General features: G+C 59.4%; 2 protein-coding genes across 2 annotated transcripts; one reads left to right on the forward strand and one right to left on the reverse strand.

Annotated features, from left to right (window-relative positions):
• Positions 1–838: 838 nt before the first annotated feature.
• On the forward strand, positions 839–16,138 carry ARL8A (ARF like GTPase 8A). Its single transcript, XM_005530180.3, has 7 exons — positions 839–1,048; positions 8,831–8,911; positions 9,861–9,934; positions 12,090–12,183; positions 13,317–13,384; positions 14,067–14,137; positions 14,246–16,138. Exons 1-7 carry the CDS (start codon positions 926–928, stop codon positions 14,293–14,295), a joined length of 561 nt encoding a protein of 186 aa, XP_005530237.1. The 5' UTR covers positions 839–925; the 3' UTR covers positions 14,296–16,138.
• A 2,307-nt stretch (positions 16,139–18,445) lies between these two features.
• GPR37L1 (G protein-coupled receptor 37 like 1) lies at positions 18,446–23,476 on the reverse strand. The gene is made up of 2 exons (XM_005530231.2): positions 22,728–23,476; positions 18,446–19,740 (listed from the first exon to the last, which is right to left on the reverse strand). Exons 1-2 carry the CDS (start codon positions 23,397–23,399, stop codon positions 18,928–18,930), a joined length of 1,485 nt encoding a protein of 494 aa, XP_005530288.1. The 5' UTR covers positions 23,400–23,476; the 3' UTR covers positions 18,446–18,927.
• Between the last annotated feature and the right edge of the window lie 176 nt (positions 23,477–23,652).

A 23,652-nucleotide genomic window follows, 5' to 3' on the forward strand; every position in this document is an offset into this window, starting at 1 on the left:
TTGGTGCAGGTGCCCGGCACGGGGTCACTGGGACACTGGGACACAGGTGCTGGGTGCACTGGGCACCAGCTGAAGAGGTGCTGGGGGCACAGGAGCTCAGGCTGGAAGGATATTGGGGGTGTGCAGGCATTGGGGGTGCAGCGGGGAAGGCTGCAGGGGAGCTGGGGATACCGGAGTGTCGGGGTGCAGTGCCACGAGGGCGCATCCCCCCACTCCCTCAGGCCGTACTGTGACCTGACAAGCCCTGGGTTAGCGAGGGTGCGAGGATGCCAGGAGTAACCAGGGCAGAGCTCCGGGCTATTCCAGGCTGTCCGGGGACCCCCAGGGCAGGGCTCCGGGCTGTTCCAGGCTGTCCGGGGACCCCCAGGGCAGGGCTCCGGGCTATTCCAGGCTGTCCGGGGACCCCCAGGGCAGGGCTCCGGGCTATTCCAGGCTGTCCGGGCTATTCCAGGCTGTCCGGGGACCCGGCTCGGCCGGGCCGGCTGCACGGTGCTCGGGGTCCTCCGGGCCGCCAGGGGGCGCAGCAGCGGGGCGGGCGCAGGCGGCGCGCGGGCCCCACCCGGCACGGCGGTGCGGCAGCAGGGCCCGCGGCGCGCGGACAATACCGGGGGGCGGCGGCGGCTCGGCCTCCTTCGGCACCGCTCGGGCTCCTTCGGCACCGCTCGGCCTCCTTCGGCACCGCTCGGCCTCCTTCGGCACCGCTCGGCCCTGCCCGGCCCCGATCGGCTCCACCCCGACTGGCCCCGCCCCGACTCGGTCTCGCTCGGCTCCACTCGGCCTCGCTCGGCCCTGCCCGGCCCGGCCCCGCTCGGCTCGGCTCGGCCCCGCTCGGCTCGGCCCGGCCCGGCCCCGCTCGGCCCGGCCCGGCCCGGCTCCGCTCGGCTCAACTCGGCCCCGCTCAGCGCGGCCCGGCCCAGCCGGCACCATGCTGGCGCTCTTCAACAAGCTGCTGGACTGGTTCCGGGCGCTGTTCTGGAAGGAGGAGATGGAGCTGACCCTGGTGGGGCTGCAGTACTCGGGCAAGACCACCTTCGTCAACGTTATCGCGGTGAGCCCGGGGACGCCCCGCATCGCCCTATCCCCGAGGGTCACGTGCCCACCCCAGGGCTTCACCCTTGGACCCCCCCATTGCATCCCCATTGCAGCCCCATTGCAGCCCCATTGCATCCCCATTGCACCCCCATTGCATCCCCATTGCACCCCCACTGCACCCCATTGCACCCCCATTGCACCCCATTGCACCCCCATTGCACCCCCACTGCACCCCATTGCATCCCCACTGCACCCCCATTGCACCCCCATTGCACCCCATTGCACCCCCATTGCATCCCCACTGCACCCCCACTGCACCCCATTGTACCCCCACTGCAGCCCCATTGCATGTCCCCATTGCAGCCTCTGGGTATTTCTCAGAACGTCTCCGCCCTATCGCACCCCAGCCTGAAAATGCCTTTGGGGAGGGGGTGCGGGGTGCAGCAGTGGGGTTACAGTGTGGGGTATGGGGTACGGTGTGGGGTGTGGGGTACTGTGTGGGGTGTGGGGTACTGTGTGGGGTATGGGGTACAGTGTGGGGTGTGGGGTACTGTGTGGGGTATGGGGTACAGTGTGGGGTATGGGGTATAGTGTGGGGTATGGGGTACTGTGTGGGGTATGGGGTACAGTGTGGGGTACAGTGTGGGGTGTGGGGTACAGTGTGGGGTATGGGGTACTGTGTGGGGTGTGGGGTACTGTGTGGGGTATGGGGTACTGTGTGGGGTATGGGGTACAGTGTGGGGTACAGTGTGGGGTGTGGGGTACAGTGTGGGGTATGGGGTACTGTGTGGGGTGTGGGGTACTGTGTGGGGTACAGTGTGGGGTGTGGGGTACAGTGTGGGGTGCAGGGTGCAGCAGTGGGGTACAGTGTGGGGTGCAGGGTGCAGCAGTGGGGTACAGTGTGGGGTGCAGGGTGCAGCAGTGGGGTACAGTGTGGGGTGCAGGGTGCAGCAGTGGGGTACAGTGTGGGGTGCAGGGTGCAGCAGTGGGGTACAGTGTGGGGTGTGGGGTACAGTGTGGGGTGCAGGGTGCAGCAGTGGGGTACAGTGTGGGGTGCAGGCTCAGGGCGGCCCAGGCAAACCGCAGCGTTTGCTGCCCGCGTTCCCAGAGCCGGGTGCGGTGCTCGGGGCCACAGGCGGAGCAGGCCCTGGGGAAGGGTCCGGCACCCCTTGGCCGGTCCGGCCGGAGCTCGGCCAGCACTCAGCAGGCGGTGCCGGTGCCGGTGCCGGTGCCGGTGCCCGCCGGGCCCTGCAGCTCCCCCTCGCACCCGGACCAGCAGGCGCCTTGTCATCGGCCCTGCCGCCGCCTCATGCCGACCCTGCCGGGCTCGGCGCCACCGGGGTTCCTTGCCTGGGGGCCGGTGTGGGAGGTGTTTGCCTGGCGACTTTCCTCGGGAAGCATCGGCCGGCAGCAGCGTCCTGTGGGTGCTGTGGCACCGCTCCTCAGCCGAGCGGGGCAGCGACACCCGCCTTGGGCCCCTCCAGCCCTGGCCTCTCCCGGCTGCGCCGCCTCGTCCGCGGGGTCCCTGCACCCAGCAGTGCATCAGGAGCCGCATGTCCTGAATCCCCAAACCCAGGGCGTGGCTTCACCCGTGGGGATGCTCGGCAGAGTCTCCCCTCTTGCTTTTTGCGTTTTTCTTGCCCTCTCAATCCGTGATGGTGCGAGGCGGGATTGGGGTGGGTTTGGGCTGTTGTCCCCGGAGGGTTTCATGAGGGAGGTGGATGCAGGTCCGCCCTGGTTCCCTCACTGGCTCCTGGTCCCCGCTCATTGCTCCAAAGTCCGTGCTTGCCATGGCTCCGAAGCAGAGCGAGTTGTTGCTGCTTGCTCAGGAAGCTGCTGGGCTGTCAGAGGGGATTTTCAGCTCTTATGGAGGCTTCGTTGCACTGGAGCCATGCTCTTTGGGAGGTGCTGAGGGATGAAAATGTCCTTCCTGAAGCATCTAGGGGCAGAGAGAGGACACTTATCATCCTGGAGATGACGGCACTCCCGTTTTCGAGCCGTTTTGCTGGAAGTCACTTCTCAGTGTTCCAGTCTCCTGCTGGATCCTCCCATAAACCATACCAATACCAATACCAATGTCTGGGGACAGGGAGTATTTTGGCTCTGGGGAAGTGACCCTGAGCACCAACCCTATTTTGGGGGGCCTCTCCCTGCCATTTACATGTTTAATAGTCAGTTTTTGCAATTCTGTGCCAGGGTGGGACGTGGCACTGCCACGTGTGGGCTGCTCCCGCTCTGGATCCACTGGATGCTGCTGCCTGTTAACAGCGCCAAGGCTGCCTTAAAAATGGCAAAGTAATTTAGTGTCGGTTTTAATCACCCAGTTAAGCCATGAAGGGTGATGGAGCTTTATCCCAGACCTGCTGCGCTGTTCTGCCTGCACAGGGCTGGAAACCCCAAGGGTTGGTGTTACTTGGCTCCCTGTTCCCCACGTCTCCTCCTCTCCCAGGAACATCTGGAGCAGACAGGGCTCAGTGTGAGCTTTGTGGGGGTTGCTTCTGTGAGTAAATACTCTGTACCTGGCACTTCTACTGTGGGCAAGACCCATGCACTGGGACTCTGTCCTCTTGGCCAGGATAGCTGGTGCAGGGAAAAGGGACTTTGAGGAATTCTAGCAGCTCTTGAGGTGGCTGAAGTTGGCACCATGGCCTGCTGGTCTGCCAGGTCTGTTGTGGGCTGTTTGAGACCCTCACACGGCAGTCAGGCTCAGGGTGCTGAGTTTAGCCTCTCGAGTTATTTGGAAAGTTGAAGTTTTGTGGCAGATGCACACAAAAGGGGGCACTGACTTTTGAGAAGACACCCTGGAAAGAAGGACTTGTTGAGCACAGTGAAATAGAAGCGTGACACAGAAAATGCCAACTCGACAGGAACTGCCTGAGAAGGTCTGGAGGTGCCTGGCTTTAGGGTGTTGCAATGGGGTTGTTGGAAAGGGGAAATAGCTGTGATTTGGGCTTTGTGGGGGGAAGAACTGAGCTGAAGAAGTATGGGACTTTGATGGTGTTGGAGAGATGTCGCAAGAAGCCTTTTTGGGACTGGAGCTGCTCTGGGGGGGTTGGCACTGTCCTTTTCTTCCAGGATTTGTAGCTGCACCTGACTGAAAAGTGGACTCCAGTTCCCTGGAAGGTGGGTGGCTCCCTCCAGCAGCCAGGCTGTGGTTGTGCCAGGCAAGGGCTTTGCTGAAGGCAGCTATGATCAGGGTGACTCCTCCTGGGTCGCCTGCCTGGGGATTTGATTTTCCACGACTCACTTTTTCTTTTCCTAGCTGTTGATAGCTGAGGCTTGAAGTCTTTCCTGCAAGGAGAAGTGAAAGCTGTAGATACATCTGGGCTTGATTTAACCTGAAGCTAGTGGGCTTTTAGTTGCCTTTTCTCCAGTCTGGTGGTGACATGGGTGACTGGAGGGCATGGAGAGCTCCTCAGCAGGTGCTGGGGCCTGTCAGTGCAGGCCACGGTTAGAGCAAGAGAGAGTTGCTGCTTTTTGACATCACACGCATTCTACCTGTGCTAGAGCCTTCCAGGAGAGCGAAGCCACAAGTGCTGGGGTGTTGAACATGTGTGGTGGGAGCTCTGGGGCACCATTGTGTGCTTCAGCCCTGCTTGGAAAGTGATTCAGACCAGTGCTGCAAGCATGGAGCGAGTTCAGTGGAGGCTGTGAAGATGCTGACAGGACTGGAGCATCTCATGAGGACAGGATGAGGGAGCTGAGGCTGTTGAGCCAAACAGCCGAAAGGAGATGTCTGAGAGGGGCCCTCATCCTTGTCTGTCAGTGTCTGCAGGGAAGGGTCAGAGGATGCACCAGCCTCTGCTCCCTGGGGGCCAGCAATGGAACAAGAGGAATGGGCAGAAACTGATGCCCAAGAAGTTCCACCTGAACATGAGGAAGAACTTCTTCCCTGTGCCATGACTGTGCATGAAGAGGCTGCCCAGAGAGGATGTGGAGTCCCCCTCACTGAGATATTCCAAAACTGTCTGGCAATAATGCTGTGCCATGTGCTCTGGGATGATCCTGGTTGAGCAGGGAGGTTGGATCAGATGACCCACTGTGGTCCTTCCAACCTGACCCATCCTGTGAAACCACATCAGCCTCGTATTTGGCACCGGGTAGGATGGTGGATGGTGTGGCAGGCAGCCAGCTCTCCAACAGTGCTGCTGAGGAAGCCTGACCTGGGAGCTCAGCACCTGCTTCCAGCCATCCTCAGAGAGACACTGACCCCTTCACCAGCCAGCTGACCCATCCTGAGGATGTGCTCTGCTGCCTCAGCCCCTGAGCCTGGGAGGGAGGATGCAGCTCCAGGTCTGCAAGGTCCCCAGGGTTTGCTGGGGAGGTAGAGGACACAGGTGCTGAGGAAGTAGCAGGGAGATGTTGTTCTGATGCGTTTGCGCTGGTCTGTCTTGACACCCACCTCTCCCAGGAGCTCTGGGTGTGCCCCTTGGGTGGGATCTGGCAGGGCCAGCGTGGCTGGGAGGTGGCTGTGGGTTCTCATGCTGCCTCGTGGTCATTCTGCCTCCAGATGCAGCACCTGGGCCCTCCACAGGTGTATCTTTGCACCTTAGCTTCATGATGCAGAAGGAAGCAGGTTTTCTGGGGGGTTTCTTCATATTCCTGGAAGAGGAGGAGAATCTGGCTGGGGCATGGTCTTGTCTTGCTGCTGCAAGCTCTGTCAGCATGAGCCAAGAAAAACGGACAGTGTGGCTTTCCTGAGATAGGATCACAGAGTGATTTGGGTTTGAAGGGACTTTGAAAGATCACCTTGTCCAACACCCCTACCATTGGCAGGCACATACAGGGACACCTTCCTCTAGACTGGTTTGCTCCAAGCCCCATCCAGCCTGACCTTGAACATTTCCAGGGATGGGGCAGCCACAGTTTCTCTGGGTAGCCTGTGCCAGAGCCTCACCTCTCACATGATAAAACATTTCTGAGCAAGGGAATGGCTGAAGTGGCAGGAGATGTGGTGTCCATCTGCATGTGTCAGGATGGGGCTCAGCATCAGCTGGGGGCTCCACTCGCCCTGGCAAAAGCTCTGGCCACCTCTCCCAGTGACCCAGCTGGAAAGTGTTGGGGCTGGGCAGAAAGGTCTCTTGCCTTCCAGGCAGGGCACCAAGGCAGAGTGGTTTGGGCAGAGCAGTGGGTGACCCTGGCAAAACCAGCAATGGACTGCAATCTGTGAAGACCTCATCTGCCGTTTGTGGCCACAAAATCCATCTTGCCTGTAACGATTTTTGTGCTCCCCAGTGGAATCCCATCCTTAAACAATTGGTGTAGCTTGGCATCGTCTTCAGGGTCAGCATGGATGTTATGTCCATTACATAATCAAAACTTGGGGGAAGAATGTGTCCAGTGAAGCTTTTGCTTGTCTCCATCTGGGTGCTTACTGCTTTCCTGGCAGTGGAGCTGTGGATGGCTGGACCCTGCGGGGAGTTGAAATTATGTTGAAGGCACCAGTGACAGAGATAATTGTAGAGGGAAGAGGAAACTGTGTTTCCACCATTGAGAGCTGCTTTCAGAGAGCAGCTGATGCAGGAGGAGCTGATGGAGGAGGAGCACATGCAAGATGCTTCTGTGGGTGCTGGGGCAGCGGGGAGCACGTGTGAGCCATCCTGGACCACAATGTGCTGCATTCCCAGCTCAGCCTGTTTTGGACAGCTCAAGTGGTTTTGTTTTGGCCCTTTGGCCATGGGCAGCCTGGAGGCAGGTGCTGCAGTGGGAGAGGGGTTTGGGGCAGGGAGCAAGGCTGTGGTCACTCACACAGACATGCTCTGTCCCACCCATGGAGGAAGGAAGAGGTAACTCCTGGCTCCTGCATTTGCACCCCTTCTTGGAAGAACTATCATATGGGAACCTTATCTTGTGTGGCTTTTACACAGCCAGCAGATCCCATGATGTGATCTGGGATCCCTGAGGGAAATCCCTGCAGCTTCCAAGAGCTCTTCAGCAAGTGGTCTCCGTGCCCACTGATCAAAGCCTGAGAATTTATTCGTTTCATAAAGCCCAGTTGTGTGTTGAGCCTCGATCCACAGGAGACATCCCCTGTGGATCCATGCCTGCTTCCCCTCCTCTCCCCATGCCCGTCCTCACAGCACTTTCTGGGTGCAGCATGGCCTGAACACTCTTTGGCTGCCAGGTTTTGCTGCTGAATGCAAAAGGGATATGAAAAAGGGAAGCAGTGTGTATTGCAGAGCATTTGGAAGAGAGCAGGAGAACCCTGGGGACGTGCTGATGTGGTGCATCTGGAGGAGCCACAGGCTCAACCAGGCACAAAAATCTGCTTATGAGAAAATAGCATAAACTTACTTCCTGTTTTGAGGTTTGTGTTAACTGAGAGAAAAGCCCTCAAGAAACAGAGGGTTTTAAGGTAGCAAAGACCTGCTAGGATGAGTTTGGCCGTGGTTGATGGTTCCTGCAGGTTTATGACAGTGATGGCTGAAATCCCCGAGGCTGCACTATCCTGGTTGTCAAACATTCTGCTCCTCAGCATTCCACAGCATGGATCCCAGGATGCTTTTACTGGCCATAAGCCTAGTTTGAGTCCCAGGGAAGCTGCTGGAGGCAGTGGGTGAAGGGCAGTGCCAGCTCCTGTCTCCTGCCCCAGAGATGCCACATCACTGCTGGCACTGCCCACAGTGTGTGCTGCTCCACCTGGGCCCATCCTGCAGCTTTGGGATTTGAGCAGCAGACTGGAACGTGGGGTGGCTTTGCCAGAGCCTTTGGTGTGGCACTGGCCACGTGGGCTCGTGAGCCAGCATCGCAGAGGGATGGTACCTGCTCACTGCTCCCACAAGCCTGACCCGTTCCACAGCGGTGCTGGGATGCTGCAGCCCCACAGGGATCTCATGCATCTGATGCATAAACTCAACAGAGACTGGAGCTGCACTGAGAGCTGCTCCTGGGGGCAGGAGGGGGGCCCTTTGTGACCCTCAAGTAACCCAGCACAGGCAGGATGCAGAACTGGGGGACCAGTGCAGGCAGACAGCACTCACTTGAAAGCAGAAGTCAGTCTGGTTTGAGCTGGGCCATAAATGATCCAAAGCACGAAACATGGTGGTAACCACAGGACTTGCAGCTGGAAAGGAGCTGGAGCAGGGGGTGGCTCACCAGAACCCTGAGGGTCCTTGCAGGACTCCTCACAAGAGGTCACAGCAGAGGATGAGGGTCTCAGCCTCCTCCCACAAAAGGCTTGAAAGAGCTGGGATGGGCGAGCCCACCAGGACAGATGTGTCCAGGGCTGGGGTTGGCAGCTTGCTGCAGGGTTGGGGACTGCACTGGGGCACCCAGGGCACCTGTGTCCACTGCAGCAGCCACAGTGTCATGGCTTAGGAATGGTATTCCTCAATTTGGTGCTCCCACTGGTGTTAGGTGTTCCCTGCCTCCCGCCTCCCCTTCCCATTCCAACTGGAAGCACAAAAGACGAAGATCATGGGTTGAGATGAGAGCAGTTCACTGGAAATAATGAGATAAGAACACAGTAAGAGCCACACTACTAATAACAAAAGTGTACAAATCGAGGGTTATTTACATGCAAAATGCTCACCAAGCCCTGGACAATGAAATCACTGCTTCCCTCTGCCCACCAGGCTTTCTCCCAGCTGGAAAAGAACAGCATTCCTGTAATTGTGGTGGCACCATGTCTGCTGGGCTCTGTGCTCCTGGCCTGGACCTGCAGGAGGGTTGCACCGTGCCCAGGGCAGGGCTGGGAGAGCTTTTGGGGTTATCCCAGGCTGTCAGCCTTGCTGCCCTGCCAGGGCAGGCTGGCCCCATTCCTCTACCTCCTAACATTGTTTCACCTTGTTCCTTGCAGTCAGGACAGTTCAATGAGGACATGATCCCCACAGTGGGTTTCAACATGAGGAAGATCACCAAAGGGAATGTTACCATAAAGGTAAGATGCAGTTGTTACTGCTGGTGAGGGCTCTTGGGATGAAAGGTGCAGGTGAGGGGGGTTGGTGGCTCTTCTGCTGGAGGTGGAAGAATTCCAGGGATCCCAGCTGCAGCTCACAGAATAGAATAGCAGTGTTAAGGGTGGAAAATCCCTGTAAGATCGAGTCTAACCGTTCCCCAGAAGTGCCACGTTCACCACTAAACCATGTCTCCAAGTGCCACATCCACGTGTTTTGTTAACATTTCCAGGGATTGTGATTCCACCATCTGGAAGTGAAAGATTTGCCCTGTTAGGGTCCTGCAGGAGGTGGTGGGAAGGGCTGTAGGAGATCCAGACTTGTGCAATAAGAGTCAGTCTGGGCTGCAAAGCTGGAGGTTTCCTTGTATCTCTTGCTGGTAGGGACTCAATGGATGTGGTCACCTTGCTCAGGGTGGTCATGCTGGGGAAAACAGGTCATGGTTTGCAGTGGTGGTCTCTGCCTCAGGTGCAAAGGAAGAGTTGAGTTCTACCTGTTCTGGATTTTTTGAGGGCCTGGGGTTGATCTGGGAAATAGCTGTTGGACAGGCTTGGAAAGCTGGCTGGGGGAGCTCTGGCTGCTGCAGGAACACTTTTGAGACTGTGCCAAATGTTCTTAAAAGGGAAATGCCTCAGGGAAATGCCAGGAGGTGTGATGGGTGTGGGGAGGAGCACCTGGCTTGGGCCAGGGGTCCCTCCATGCCAGCAGAGGCACACTGCAGGGGGACTCAGCATCCTCCAGCTCCCCTTCCTCAAGTTCCTCCCTACTTTATCAAGTAAGGAGCCTCCTGAGGTTTGAGCTGAAGAGGAGAGGACAGGGGTGGGTTTGGAGCACAGCCAAAATGCCCCAGGTAGGCAGACAGGGGAGAGTGTTGGGCAGGAGTGTGGGGTGATGGGCACGGTGCCAGGGTAACTCTGCCTTCTCCTGTGACAGCTCTGGGACATCGGGGGGCAGCCGCGGTTCCGCAGCATGTGGGAGCGATACTGCCGCGGAGTGAGTGCCATCGTGTGAGTATCCCAGAGCCCTGCTGTCAGCCCCTGCTGCTGCTGCTGCTGCTGCTGCTGAGCCTTGCCACGGGGTGCTGGGCTGCCAGGGGAGCTGTGGTGCCTTTGCTGCCCGAGCTGGACACCTCTGTCAGGGGTTGGAATCACTGAATCATCATGAAGGTTGGAAAAGGCCTCTAAGATCATTAAGTCCAACCATTAACCCAACACCACCATATTCATCACTAGACTATGTCCCCAGATGGTTTTTGAATGCCTCCAAGGATGGTGATTCTACCACTGTCCCGTGGTAGGGCCTGACCACCCTTTTAGGGAAGAGATTTTCCAAAATATCCAACCTAAACCTCCCCATGTCCAGCTTGAGGCCATTTCTTCTGGCCCTTGTTGCTTGTTTTCTGAGGACAGCCTGACCCCAACCTGGTTCCACCCTCCTGTCAGGAACTGGAGAGACTGAGAAGGTTCCCCCTGAGCCTCCTTTTATCCAGATACTTCACCTGGGGACTGATGTCCACATGAGCTTGAGCAGGGGACAGCCAGGTCTCTCCAGCTGTGCCAGCCCCTTCTCTTCCCTTCTAGCATCACTCAGTCCAGCTCTGTTCCTCAGATCTTACCCTTCCAGGCTCCCATGCATCCTCTGTGCTGGCTGCTCACCACAGGAGCTGAGCAAACCCAGGTGTGGGGCTCAGCCCTTCCCAGAGGCTGCTTTCCAGGCCAGGATGTTTATGTGCTGCCAGATAAATCTTGTGCTGAGTGCAGGAGTCTCACCTGCTACTGAGTCAGCGAATCTGAGTGTCCCTGGGTGTCCTCTGCTTGCAAACAGTGCAGTAAAAGCAATCCCAGGGACCCCAGGCTTGGGGTAAGCATGGCAAGACATTCATGGGAAGCAGGTTGCCTATTCCAAAGGACAAATGCTGATGTCAGAACACCATACTGGGGTTACTTAAACCCAGTCAGGAAATGAGATTTTTGGGATCTTTCCCAAGTGACCATACTCTGAGATTTGGAGGGCTGCTTTCTGTGCTGCCCTTCCCAACTCTTGGCAGCTGAGGAGGAGTGTGGTACTGCTTGTTCTGCATGTTGGGGCAGTGGTGTTTGCTCCTGCTCTTGCAGGTTGTCATCATGGTGGGACATGGCCTTGGACCTGCAGGAGGGTTTTTATCACAATTTTCAGTACAATGAGCTTTGCTGGAAATAACAAAATCTCTGTCTTTTCACTCTTTTTGCTGCCTCCTTCCATAATGTCATAATTTTGGCCCATGTGGTTGTCAGGAAACAAAAGATCCTGTCAGCATCCAGGTCTCACTCCAGTCTGCCCTCATCATCTCGAGCTATGTCAGGTCTCTTTCTCTTTACTGTCAGCTCTCCCCCTGTGCCCAACATTCCAAGGGCTGGAGCAGTCCCTGGGGTTGTTTTTCCCTTCAGCACAGCGTTCCCATTTTCCTGTGTTAAGCACTTTAGTAGTTAGTAGCTCTTTTCCTATTTTTAAATAACTCCCCAAAGCCTGATGAGCTGTTTCTCACTCCTTCTCTCCCAGCTTCTTGATCTTTGAAATCTGCTTTGATCAGTTCCTCACCCAAGTTTTGGCTTCACTGACATCCTTTGCAGTATAAAAGTTGTCCTGTAAGAAAAAAATCCTTTCCCAAATCTCCCCTTCTTCTCAGAGAAGCATTGGTGGCCACCAGCTTCACATCCAGGTGCTCCATGGCCCCTCCCAGGATTACCCCATGGATGGGATGAGGAGGTCCTTTCCCTTCTTGGGTCATCATCAGCTGTCCATCCTCAGCTTCTCTTGCCTTCTCTGCTTGTCCTGTGTCCTGTGTGTTTACATGGCAGCTGCTCTCCACGTGTTGTTGGAGACAATGTCTGTCCTGCAGCTTCTCCTGCCTGGGCTTTCCTGGCCCAGCCTGGCCCTGCTGTCAGACAAGGATGGGGTGGTCCCCACTCCCCTGGGGGACATGAGGGGCTCTCAGCTCCACAGCTGTCCTTGGGAAGAGGCATCCTGGTGGAAGGATCCTGTTATCAACCTCCTGCTGGCTCAGTTTGCAGTGGGGGCAGCGAGCTGCCGTGGGAGGAGGTTTGGGGGTGGCACAGACCTCAGCACAGCACAAGGGCCTGGAGACCTGGGCACCTGTGCTCAGGCTTGTCCCTTCCCTTGCAGGTACATGGTGGATGCTGCTGACCAGGAGAAGATAGAGGCCTCCAAGAACGAACTGCACAACCTGCTTGACAAGCCGCAGCTCCAGGGCATCCCGGTGAGCTGGTGCCTCAGTGGTGCCCAGGCTGGGGGTACCAGGGCTTGCACAGCAGATTCAGGGAGGGGCTCCCCTTTCTTGGAGGTGTCCCCTGCTGCACTCCTGAGGGAGCCAGCTGGGACAGTGACACTTCCTAGGTCAGAACTGGGCCGAGCAACAGGGAGGGACTTCTAGGGCAGAGAGCACAGATCAGTCCCCCTGAAATCTGTCCTCTCACGTGGATTAGCACCTGATTTATGGTGTGACAGGAAGGTCCTGTCTCCTGTGAGAGTTGCTGCTGGGCTGTGACATGTGTAGGAGGTGGGACCTGCAGTGCTGGGCATGCTGTACATGTCAGGTGGGCTGAGCACCAACCATCCCAAATCAGCATCCTTCAAGAGGAGCTGATTGAAGATCTTGCCATGGATCCCAAATGTCCGCTGCCAGCTAAATTAAGCTCCTGACATACCACTCTGCAGTTGCAGGCCTCTGAAGGCTCTCTTCTGAGAACAAGCCTCCTGATTGAAATGGGGGGATGCTCATCCTGTGCTGCTGCAGAGCCCCGGCGCAGTCTGGGAGCCACAGCTTCAGCAGCACCCCTGTCAGGTGACAGTCACATGGCTGCTCCGGGACAAACCAGCCCTGCTGGGTGGTGGTTCTCCTTACACAATCTGAGAATGCTTCTGTGGCTGTCAAGAGCCTTCAAGGAGAGATCAGGGATGGCACAAACAGCTGATCCTGGTTTGGGCTGGCTGCCTGCAGAGTGGGTTCTGCCTGGCATCCACAGCTTGCTCCTGCTGGATAACATCAGTATTAGCCATTTCACTTGACTTTTTGCTCAGAGACAGTGAGAGGCTCCTGGGAGAATGTCCTAGAAGGCACAGGGGATACTGGTGCCCTTCAGAGATGATGTGCTGTGGGGCCATCTCTGCACTGGGAGTAGGGAGTGCACAGGAGATGCTGTGTACAGGCTAATTAAGGCAGCTAATGGAAGTTCTCTGCCTCCTGAGTGCTGCTGAAGGGGGTTTCTCTGTCTGGGACATCCTAGTGGAGTAGCCAGGGCTGTCTGGTGTCACAAGCAGTGAGTGGCACAAGCAGGTTCCTGCCTGGTCTGGTGGCTGGGTGCTTCAGGTGTCCCCTGTGCTGCCCTGCAGGTCCTCGTCCTGGGGAACAAGCGGGACCTGCCCGGTGCCTTGGATGAGAAGGAGCTCATTGAGAAGATGTAAGTGCCAGTGCCCTGGGCACAGGGGGTGTGACACAGTGTGACCCCCTCCCCCTTCTGCCGTGTCCCCACCAGCATGATTGCCTGTCTGGAGTGGCACTGGGGTGCCTGGGGTGGGCTGCCAGAGATGAATGGCTGAGGATGTCTGAGGTGATGCTTTGTGGAGACAGAGGGGAGCTGGAGCCAGCAGTGCCAGGGCTGGATCATGTGCCACATGGTGGCGTGGGGGCCTGGCACAGCGTGGCACTGGCTGGTGGAGCTGGGCTTCTCCACAGGGGAATTCTGGGATGCTGCACTTAGAGCATTTCCTCCCCTTCAGCCACCTCTCAGAGCACCTCTGGACCACGGGCACCCGTGCAGCTCCCATACTGCCAGCCCTGTGCTGCTCCCAAAACCTCCCCGCCCCATCTAGCTGCAGGGCTGGGGGGGGACCTATGGAATTTGGTGGCCAGGGTCTCTGTGGGATCGGGTCCCTCCTGCCCTGTCACATAACCCCCCCCAGACCACCCCTGCCCCTCAGGCATGGAGAAATGGTGCCCTCTCCTGACCCACATGCAGCTCCTGGAGAGCTGGGGAGCTGCTGCCCCTTCCATGTGCCAGAGTCCAAAAGTCCCAGGGGTGTCTCCCACGGCCACCCCACACGGCTCAGAGTCTGCAGCCAGCGCTTGCTCCCTTCCCACAGGAACCTGTCTGCCATCCAGGACCGAGAGATCTGTTGCTATTCCATCTCCTGCAAAGAAAAGGACAACATTGGTGAGTGCCGTGAGCTGGGCTCACGGGGGGGTGGGGAGCAGCCCTGTGTTTGCCCAGGGGAGGTGACAGCCAGAGACAGAGGCTCTAAGTGTCCCCTTGCCTCTGCAGACATCACCCTACAGTGGCTTATCCAGCACTCGAAGTCCAGGCGAAGCTGAGGTCCCGCGGGCCTGGCTCGGATTGGGAAGATGCCATTGTACAAGCCCGTGCCCCTCTCTCCTGCTCTGTCCCTCCAGCTCTCTCTCTAGATGGGTATTTTTAGGGGACCCCAGACTCTGCTCACATTGGGGCAGAGTCCTTGTTTTTATTGTAAAGGAGATGTCTGACTGCCCTCCTCTTCCCCTCTCCTCTCCTCCCCCCTCTCTTCCTCCATTTTGGCACTGTTCTGTTGTTGTCTGTGTATACAGTATATATATATGTATATATATTTTAATTTTTTAATTTAAGGGATAGTGCTGTTATTAAATTGGGCCCTGTGAGCGGTAGGAAAGCTGGGGCTCCCCAAGGCCAGCCAATGGGTCAGCGCTGGGAGGAGGAGGAGGGTGGTAGCAGAAGGCAGCCCTTGGGGATGGGGCTGTGCCAGCTGCAGGGCACAGGGCAGGTCCCCTGGGGCTCTGTGTTCCCTTCCCTGGGTGTCCTGCTGCTGCCTCCAGGCAGAGACCACCCTGGGGGTGTCAGGGGTGCCCACCTTGCCCTGCCTGCCTTGGGTGTGGCAGGGGGAGGGCGTGTCAATGCCACTGTAGGCTCCTCACCCCTCCAGGGGACAGGGATTAACCACAAGCCACTGCCATCATCTTCCTCCTACTGCCTCCTCTTCCCCAACCGCTCTCTGGGGCCCAGGGCCACTTGTTCCCCGGCCCCACGTGTCCCCTGCTCTTGTGCCTGGGCCGAATCCTGCCCACTGCCCAGTCTGGCTGCTCAGGGGATGATCTGTGGCACTGGTACCAGTGCTGGGGGCCCAGCAATGCCAGCAGCCCCTGGGGGAGCTGGGGGCTGGCACCTGCCTCCCCCCTGCCCAGAGCTGGCTCAGCCCCATGGAACCTCTCAGGACAGCTGTGCTGGCTCCCCACGTGCCAAGTGGCATCGCCTGTGCCCAGCTGGGGCTGCTGGCTCTGCCCTGGCCAGGGACATCCCTTGGGATGCCAGAGAGGGAGTGACACATGAAGGCACCTGAAGACACACTCAGAGCATCTGTGCACCCTCAGTGCTGCTCACCAGAGCCAGGGGCTGTGTGCTGTGCCTGCTCCCCATTCCCTGCTCCCCATGCTTGCACTGCAGTCCTGCTCCCCGTGCTCTGCTCCCTGGGCCTGCTCCCCATGCCCTGCTCCCCATTCCCTGCTCCCCATGCCACCCCCTGCCCATGGCTGGGAGGCACGGGAGCCTTGGGGCAGGGGGCAGCAGGCCTTGTGGGGATGACAGTCAGGTGTGTCTGCACAGGATGGAGGACTGTGGTGGTCCATGGCTGTGCCATGTCTGTGCCATTGGCTGGGGCTCTGAGGTGCAGCCTGGGGGCCTGGCCAGGTTGTTTGGGGCCAGTTTGTGGGGACTGGGCTGGCACTGGAGGGGGGGTGTGCAGGGGGAGGCAGCTGCCGGTCCCAGCACAGGGCTGGGGCATGGGGTGGGGATGGCCAGGGAGCTGCAGGAGCCCTCTCAGCCTCTTCCCACTCGGCTCCAGGGTGTCAGGCCAGGGACTTACCTTCTGTTCTTGTTTTTGCAGAATTGCACAAAGAGAGGTTTCTTTTTGTTGTTTGTTTTTTTTTTTAATTTAATGACTTGTAAAGTGTTGTCGCCCCCCCCACCCCCCCTCTTTTTTTTTTTGTAAGAGATATTTTGACTCAGATTTGACCTCTGTTGGGAAATGATTCTTGTAACTGTACAATTTTTTTGCCTCCTAATAATAAATTAACAATTTTGCGTTGTGGGTGTGGTTGCAGTCACATTACTTCCTCAGCATTTCTGCTGGAGGGAGGTCCCTGTCCCCAGGCTAGCACTGGGCACCTGTGTGGTCATGCTGAAGGCACCTCTGATGGTTCCAGACGCCTTGTTTCCTTTGCCTGGGTGCCAAGACTGGCTCAGACACTCCATCTTTGTCCCATCGTTGCTGCTGGACCTGCCTGTGCCCCCGTTGTGTCCCAGAGCTGCTGCAGAACCTGCAGGCTTTGGGTGGGCTGTAGTGGCTGCTCCCCCTGGGAGCTGTGCCCACTGCTGCGGGGCTCCCCCTGCCCCGTGTCCCTCGGAGGTGGCTCTGTCCCCGTGTCCCCACGAGGTTGTGGCCATCGTGCTGGGGTCCCGCTGTGCCGTGTCCCCAGGGGCAGCCCCTGCCCTGCGCTTGCCAGGTGCCCCAGCAGTAGGGTGGGAGCAGGGCCGGGGTGCAGCCTGACCTGTGGGGTACAGCCTGACCTGTGGGGTACAGCCTGACCTGTAGGGTACAGCCCCAACCTGTGGGGTACAGCCTGACCTGTGGGGTACAGCCTGACCTGTGGGGTACAGCCCCAACCTGTGGGGTACAGCCTGACCTGTGGGGTACAGCCTGACCTGTGGGGTACAGCCCCAACCTGTGGGGTACAGCCTGACCTGTGGGGTACAGCCTGACCTGTGGGGTACAGCCCCAGCTTGTGGGGTACAGCCTGACCTGCGGGGTACAGCCTGACCTGTGGGGTACAGCCCCAACCTGTGGGGTACAGCCTGACCTGTGGGGTACAGCCTGACCTGTGGGGTACAGCCCCAACCTGTGGGGTACAGCCTGACCTGTGGGGTACAGCCCCAACCTGTGGGGTACAGCCCCACCTGTGGGGTACAGCCCCAACCTGTGGGGTACAGCCTGACCTGTGGGGTACAGCCCCAACCTGTGGGGTACAGCCCCAACCTGTGGGGTACAGCCCCACCTGTGGGGTACAGCCCCAGCTTGTGGGGTACAGCCCAGCCCATAGGGGCTCTGTGTGTGCTGTGCCCAGCCCATAGGGGCTCTGTGTGTGCTGTGGGGTACAGCCCCAGCCCATAGGGGCTCTGTGTGTGCTGTAGGGTACAGCCCAGCCCATAGGGGCTCTGTGTGTGCTGTGGGGTACAGCCCCAGCCCATAGGGGCTCTGTGTGTGCTGTGCCCAGCCCATAGGGGCTCTGTGTGTGCTGTGCCCAGCCCATGGTGACAGCGCTGCCCCTGTCCCTCCCCACGCGTGCAGCCCCGCGGGGCCGCAGCACAAGCCTGGCTTTGTTCGCCCTTGGCCCAGGCTCAGGACGGAGCGAGGTGGACGAGGCGCATGAGAGACGCCCTCCCCCAGCACCCCGGGGCCGCCAGACCCTCCCAGGGACCCCGCTCGCCCCCTGGGCACACCGGGGGCTGAGGTACGGCCTGCACCCTGAGCCCCCCTGCATCCCTGTGCCAAGATGAGACCCCTCTCCTCCCAAACTGTGGGGCCCAACGCGGGGCTGGGGGGAGGAGGATGAAAGGAAAAACCCAGTTTTGTGTTCTCAAAAGAAAACTGGGGCTTTTGTTTCCCTGGAAACGGCTCTGCGAAAGCAAAGCGCGCGCGGAGCCCGGTGGGTGTTGCGCACAAAGCCCGCAGTGAGCCCCTCGCTTTCAGTGCCCGTAGCAACCGTCTCCCTCGCCCCGGCATCCCGGGGCTGGGGTGGCTGCCAGCACTTGGGACAAGGAGCTCTAACAGCTCCGGTGGATGGGCTGCCGTGGCCAGGCTGCCCTCGGGCAGATCCGTCCTGCCTCCTCCTTGACCCCCCTGATCCCCCCTGCCCCTGCGGGGGCCTTGGGCAAAGGGTGGACGAGGGCTTGGGAACCCTGATGCCCTGAAACCATCCTGGGACAATTGTGTCCCTGCAATGGGCACGTGGATGAGGGCCAGGAGCCCTGTGGGGCAGTTTGGGTGCTCATCCCAAAGCTCTCCAAGGGGTGCTGGGGGTGGTGGTCCCACATTTCCCTCACAGCAGTGCAGTGGGAGCACCTTGGTTGTGCATAGTGCATGTGGGGAACCAGCAGGCTGGGGGGTACCTCAGCCCTGTGCTGGGCTGGCTGGGTTTTACTGAGTTCAGGTCCTACAAATCACCCCAAACCCAACACTTCAGAGGGCACCTTCTCACAGGCACCGCTCAGCATCATCCCAGAGGGAGGGAGCAAAGGGGCTGGGGGCCTTTCCCCATCTCCCCTCGCCTCTGCCTGCTCTGGCACAGCTGCTTCCCTGCCCTCCTGCCCCCCAGCTGCCCATGCCGACCCCAGAGCCCCCCAGGTTTAGGGAAGAGCCATTCCAAGGGGCTCCCAGGGCTCAGCCCAGCAGTGCCAGCAGCTGCAAGCACAACGTGCTCTAGGTTACTGGTTTATTGAGCTCGTACAGGGCATGGCTTGAATCCGTGGGATACAGCCAGTTGGACTTTCTCCTCTTGTGGAGGGGCTGGCAGGAGGGGAGGGGACAGGAAGAGGGCAGTTTGTGTTTGCTGTGTCCTCTGTGAGCCATCGTGGCCAGCCTCTGTGGTTTCAGGTAGGACCTTCCCGGCACAACGCCATCTCCAGAGCAGCAGCCCCACGGAGCCCGGCCAGGCAGCTGGGACAGGAGGGTGCTGCTGTCCTCACTGACCTTTGGGCAGGGGCAAGAGGGTCACCAGCCCAGCCACGGGGACTGGGATTTCAAGCCCCACCTGCCCAATGCTGGGTTTGAAGCCCACGGCGCAGCCCCCTGAGCTGTCTCTTTCTGCTTGTTCCGCATCCAGACACGAGTACTAACGGCAAAACAACGTTTGGTCTTGGGAGGAGGTGGTGAAACGATCGCTACGGCTCCCCAGTGGCACTTAGCACGGGGTGCCAAGGGCCAGCAGGGGTGGGGGAGTCTCCCGGGGCTTGTCGAAGAAGATGGAGGAGGACATCTCGGTTTTGAGCTTGCTGTCGGCGCTGCTCTCGCTGGAGCTGGTGTCGGGGCCGCAGCCCTCGCAGCAGCAGCAGCAGCAGTCCATGAAGGCCTGGCCCAGGGGCCGGCAGAGACACAGCAGCAGGACGGGCGTCACCGAGCACTTGAAGAACAGGAAGAACTGGTTGATGAGGTTGAGCAGATCCAAGGTCTGCTTAGACATGTCGGGGGACATGTAGGCCACCACGATGTTGCAGACGTTCTCGGGGGTGGTGCAGAGCCCGTAGATGACGGTCAGAGCGATGATGGTGCAGTTCAGGTGCCCCTCGCACTGGCCGTGCTTGGTGCCCCGGCACTCGCTCTTCTTGTCGGTGCCGCGGATGCGCCGCGTCACCAGCTGGCAGCTGACGGTGAACAGGATGGGCAGGCAGAAGTAGCAGCCGAAGTACCACCACATGCGGGCGTTCTGGTAGGTGAGCACCAGCGAGTAGATGGATTCGGGCAGCTTGGCCGAGGGCTTCATGGTGCAATACTCGCTCGCCACGCCGGACACGGGCGACGCGTCCTGCGCCAGCTGCCAGAGCAGGATCTCCGGCACCGACAGCGTCATGGAGCCCACCCAGATGACGGCCAGCTTGGCAATGATGGACTGGCACTGCTCGATGGGCCGCGTGCTGGCCTGGGGGCTGGTGGCCGCGTGGAACCTGTCGATGCCCAGGGCACACAGGCTGAAGGTGGTAACTCCCAGAGACGATACCTGGTGAGGGAGGAGGCAGAACAGGTGGGCCCTGCTGCAGGGACATCACAGAAGGCTTGGCTCTGCCAGGCTCGTGGCAAACCCCAGGCTACCTAAAACCACAACCCCTCCTTCAAAAGCTGGAGGGAAGTCTGTGGCTGCATCCTGGGGTTTAGAGCCACTTTTCTGTGACTCCTGAAAGGATAAAAATGTCCCCTGACCCTGGAGTCCCTGCCCAGCTCCCTTTTCTGCAGAAGGGAGATTAGCTGGATGTCTGTCTGTCTGTCTGTCCATCCAGCCAAGGTGGGAACAGCAGGATTGTCCTTCAGGCTCTTCCTCTATTCTGGATGGCTGTTGCAGAGGAGAAGCAGGGACCCTCACACCCACCAGCACCTTCCCAGGGTTCCCAAGGCCTGCCTGGACAGGCCAAGTGAGTTGAAGGCGCTCTTGTCCCAAATCAGCTTGGGGCAATTTCCGCTGCATTGAGAATAGCAGGAAAAACATCCCCTTTTGCCAAAGGAGGAGGCCAAGGGAGGGAGAGGAATCGCTGTGGCTCTGGGAGGGCTGGCCAGGCACTGACCAGTATTCCCAGTCCCAGCCCCAGAGCTGGGAGCCAAGTCCCACAGCCCTTGGCCAAGATGATGGCAGAGTCACATGCTGGTGTCCCAGTGCTGTGGCCATTCCTGGCCTCACGAAGCCATCAAACATCACCCTGTGCTGAAAGACCTTCCCAGCACTCAGGAAACTTCCCAGGGCTCCACGTGGTGCGTGGGGAACAGCCCAGAACACTGACCCCCCGACCCCCCAGCCTTTTCCTTGGCCCTGGGCTGGTCACTCCAGCAGCTGATGACCAGGGTGATGCCAGCACTCAGCAGCACCATTGGTTATGCACAGCAGCATCTCCCCAGACACAGAATCAGGAGACCAGCCCAGCACCAGTATCCTGCACCCAGCAGCACCTCCCAGCATGTCCCAGCTCCTCTCAAAGCCCAGAGCCAGCAGCCTGCTCTGCCCCACTGCCAGCACCCAGCACGCTGGACTTCTTCCCTGGCTGGCACCTGCAGCCCTCGGTGCTGCTGTGCTGCTGCCTCCTCCCCCTACACCCTTCCACAGGCTCTTCCTGGTGCCTTGGTCCTGTGGATCCCATCTCCAGTGCCCTGGCAGGGATGTAGCTGGTGGCATCGGTCAGTGCAGCACATCCCTGCACATGGCCTGTCCCCAGAAGCCCCTGTAACCAGCTTTGCTCCCAAAACCTGGCTCTGTGCCAGAGCACTGAGCAGTTACAGAGGATAGATCTGCTTCCCACAGCATCCCTCCAGCAGCCTGAGCCACAATCCCACCAGACATTACCCCTGGGCCTTCAGATAGGCTCCCCTCTCATAGCTGACCCTTTGCTGGGGATTTGGCTCTGGCCTGGCTGTGACTCCCACCCAGGTTCCCTGCAGCTGGGTCCCAGCTGAAGCCCTGGAGCCCCTTTCTGACCCTGCTTTGGGGGGCAGGAGGGCAGTGCAGGGCTGGTGCTGGGAGGCAGAGCAAGAGTAGCCCCCATACCAGGACCGTGCTTCCCAGCCTGTGACATCCTCGTCCTTCTGCAGCACCAACATCCCACCACTCCTGTCCCCTCCTGACTCCTCTGGGACCAAGCTGTCCCGGGGCACCCTGGTGCTGCTGAATCCCTGTTCCTGGTGGTGCCACCCCCAGGGTTCTCTCACGGGGACAGGGAGCCTATGAGCAGCAGATCTTCCTCAGATCCACCTCAAGACAGGGTCTGTTTAGGGGACATCACCCTTCCCATCCTTCCCTGGGACACTGAGCCCACTTGGGAGAATTCCAGCCCCTCTCTGAGTCCACCCAGATGTAATGTTGGAAGCCTGAGCTGGAGGACAGGGATGGGACAAACACTCCATTAGTGAGAGCATGGGGTGGGACACCTCTTGAAAGGAGCAGCTCTTGCCCACAGGGCATCCCTGTGCTGGGGTGTGCTGTGCAGGTTTGGGGCTGTGCTCAGTGGGACACCCGGTCCCTCACCCTGACCCAGAGGACCCAGTGGCGTTTCTGGAGCTCTGTGCACAGCCAGGGACCCTTGCACAAGTGCAGACCCTGCCCAGGGGCGCTGGGACACGGACAGGTGACTGTCAGGGGTGGCTGTTCTGGCACCAGCAGGTCACAGAGCATCCAGGAACCCGGGACACTGGGGTGGATGCTGTGGGAGGGGCAGGTCCTGAACCCTGTCTGGTCTGACAAGCCTGAGAGGCTCTTCTGTGATCTCACTGTCTCTAGGCTCTTCCAGGTGTCTGCACCCTTTGATAAACAGGCACTGACCACTGAGAACAGTCAGGCTTGGTCTGTCTGTCCCACCAGGGCACAGAGGGCACAGCTGGACCCCAAGGTTCCCTTGAGGATGGGACATGAACACACTGAGGGCTGGTTTCCAGCACAAGAGCAGCATCAGCCCAAATCCTGCCCTCTGGGGCAATTTTGCTGATTCTTCCATCCCCTGTGACCACAGTTCCTCTGACCTTCCCAGTGGGTGTCTGGCTCTCCCTGAGTGTGGCCAACCTGTTACACATGAGATCTCAGGCTTCCAGACCTAATTCCTGGGCAGTCCCATTCCAGTGCTGACCAGCACTGTCCACCTGCAGCTCCCTGCCCCTGGACCATCCTCATTTGGACCAGTTTCTGGGCCAGCACACTGCAGGGATCAGCCCCCAGGCTTTGGGGCATCGGGCTGGGATAGGAACAGACAAATGGAGGGACCCTGCTGACAGAAGTCCCTGTGATGGCTGCAGGAGGGTCTAACGGGCTTTTCCCAGCCCTGGCAGCATCGGGAATGGCCTGGGACAGAGGGAAGGTCACTATGGGGCCCATCCCTCAACCCCTTGCTGTGCTCCACAGTGGGGGTCTCTGGCACACGGTCCTTGTGCCAGGCCACCAGCACCACGGCCTGCCCTGGAGCAAGAGGGCAGAGAGGAGCCGAGTCCTCGATCCCTGTGGGGACAGCCCCTTACCTCCATGAAGGGCACAATGCGACAGGATGTGTCCCCCAGCAGCCGCTTCTTGGTGATCTCATTGAAGATGACCACAGGCAGGCAGAAGAAGAGGATGAGGAAGTCCCAGAAAGCCAGGCTGGCCAGGATGGAGTTCCAGGCACTCTTCATGTAGTAGTTGTGCCACACAATGCACATCACGGAGAGGTTACCGATGATACCCACGGTGAAGACGATGAGGGACAGGAACATCACAGCGTAGGCGCTGTAGGAGCTCTCGGTCACCGGGTACAGGGGGTTGTGGATCTGCAGCCGCTTGTCGGACACCGTGGTGAGGTTGGCTCGGGGCTCTGTCCCGTCCCTGTCCGTGGGGACCCCCGGCTGCCGTTCCGATGGGTCCGTGCTGGATGGCAGCAGGGCCCGGGTGGGCTGGAGGCTGCCGGAGCTCAGGGGCCGGGGGAACTCCACCCGCACCCCCGGCACGTACTGCTGCACCGACTTGGAGTCCTCGTCCGTGCCCCGGCGCTGCCTCACCTGCCCCTCCGGGATGTCCCGGGCAGCCGTGGGCAGGCTCCAGCCGCTGGCCGCAGCCTGGCCGGGGTGAGTCCTGCCGGTGCCAGCCCTGCCCCGCATCCCCTGGGCCCCCGGGGCCAGCAGCAGCAGCAGCAGCAGCAGCAGCGGTGGCGAAGGCATGGTGCCCCCGCGAGGGTCCCCGCACGCTCCGGGAGCTGTACCCCGGAGCTGGACCTCGCTCCGGCTGCGGCCGCGGCTCTGCGCGCTCGGGGAGCGCTGGGCAGGATAAAGCGGCAGCGGAGCCGAGCCCTCTGCTGGTCACCCACCGCCCGAAGGATGGGACAGCGGCCAGCCTGGGCAGGTCACATCCCCCAACACTCCCCAGCATTTGTCTCAACGCCTCCAAACTTCCCCTCAATATCTCCCCAAATAC

Source organism: Pseudopodoces humilis, chromosome 26 (assembly GCF_049639895.1).
Source record: "Pseudopodoces humilis isolate 2021_Gansu_Grassland_sample_001 chromosome 26, ASM4963989v1, whole genome shotgun sequence".
Lineage (NCBI taxonomy): Eukaryota > Metazoa > Chordata > Aves > Passeriformes > Paridae > Pseudopodoces > Pseudopodoces humilis.

Excerpts from the sequence above, each read along its gene's own strand:
- ARL8A (XM_005530180.3), top strand. The coding sequence starts at position 926 with ATGCTGGCGCTCTTCAACAAGCTGCTGGACTGGTTCCGGGCGCTGTTC. Across the intron at positions 1,049-8,830 it reads CCTTCGTCAACGTTATCGCG|TCAGGACAGTTCAATGAGGA; the intron begins GTGAGCCCGGGG and ends TGTTCCTTGCAG. Across the intron at positions 8,912-9,860 it reads AAGGGAATGTTACCATAAAG|CTCTGGGACATCGGGGGGCA; the intron begins GTAAGATGCAGT and ends CTCCTGTGACAG.
- GPR37L1 (XM_005530231.2), bottom strand. The coding sequence starts at position 23,399 with ATGCCTTCGCCACCGCTGCTGCTGCTGCTGCTGCTGCTGCTGGCCCCG. Across the intron at positions 19,741-22,727 it reads GCATTGTGCCCTTCATGGAG|GTATCGTCTCTGGGAGTTAC; the intron begins GTAAGGGGCTGT and ends CTCCCTCACCAG.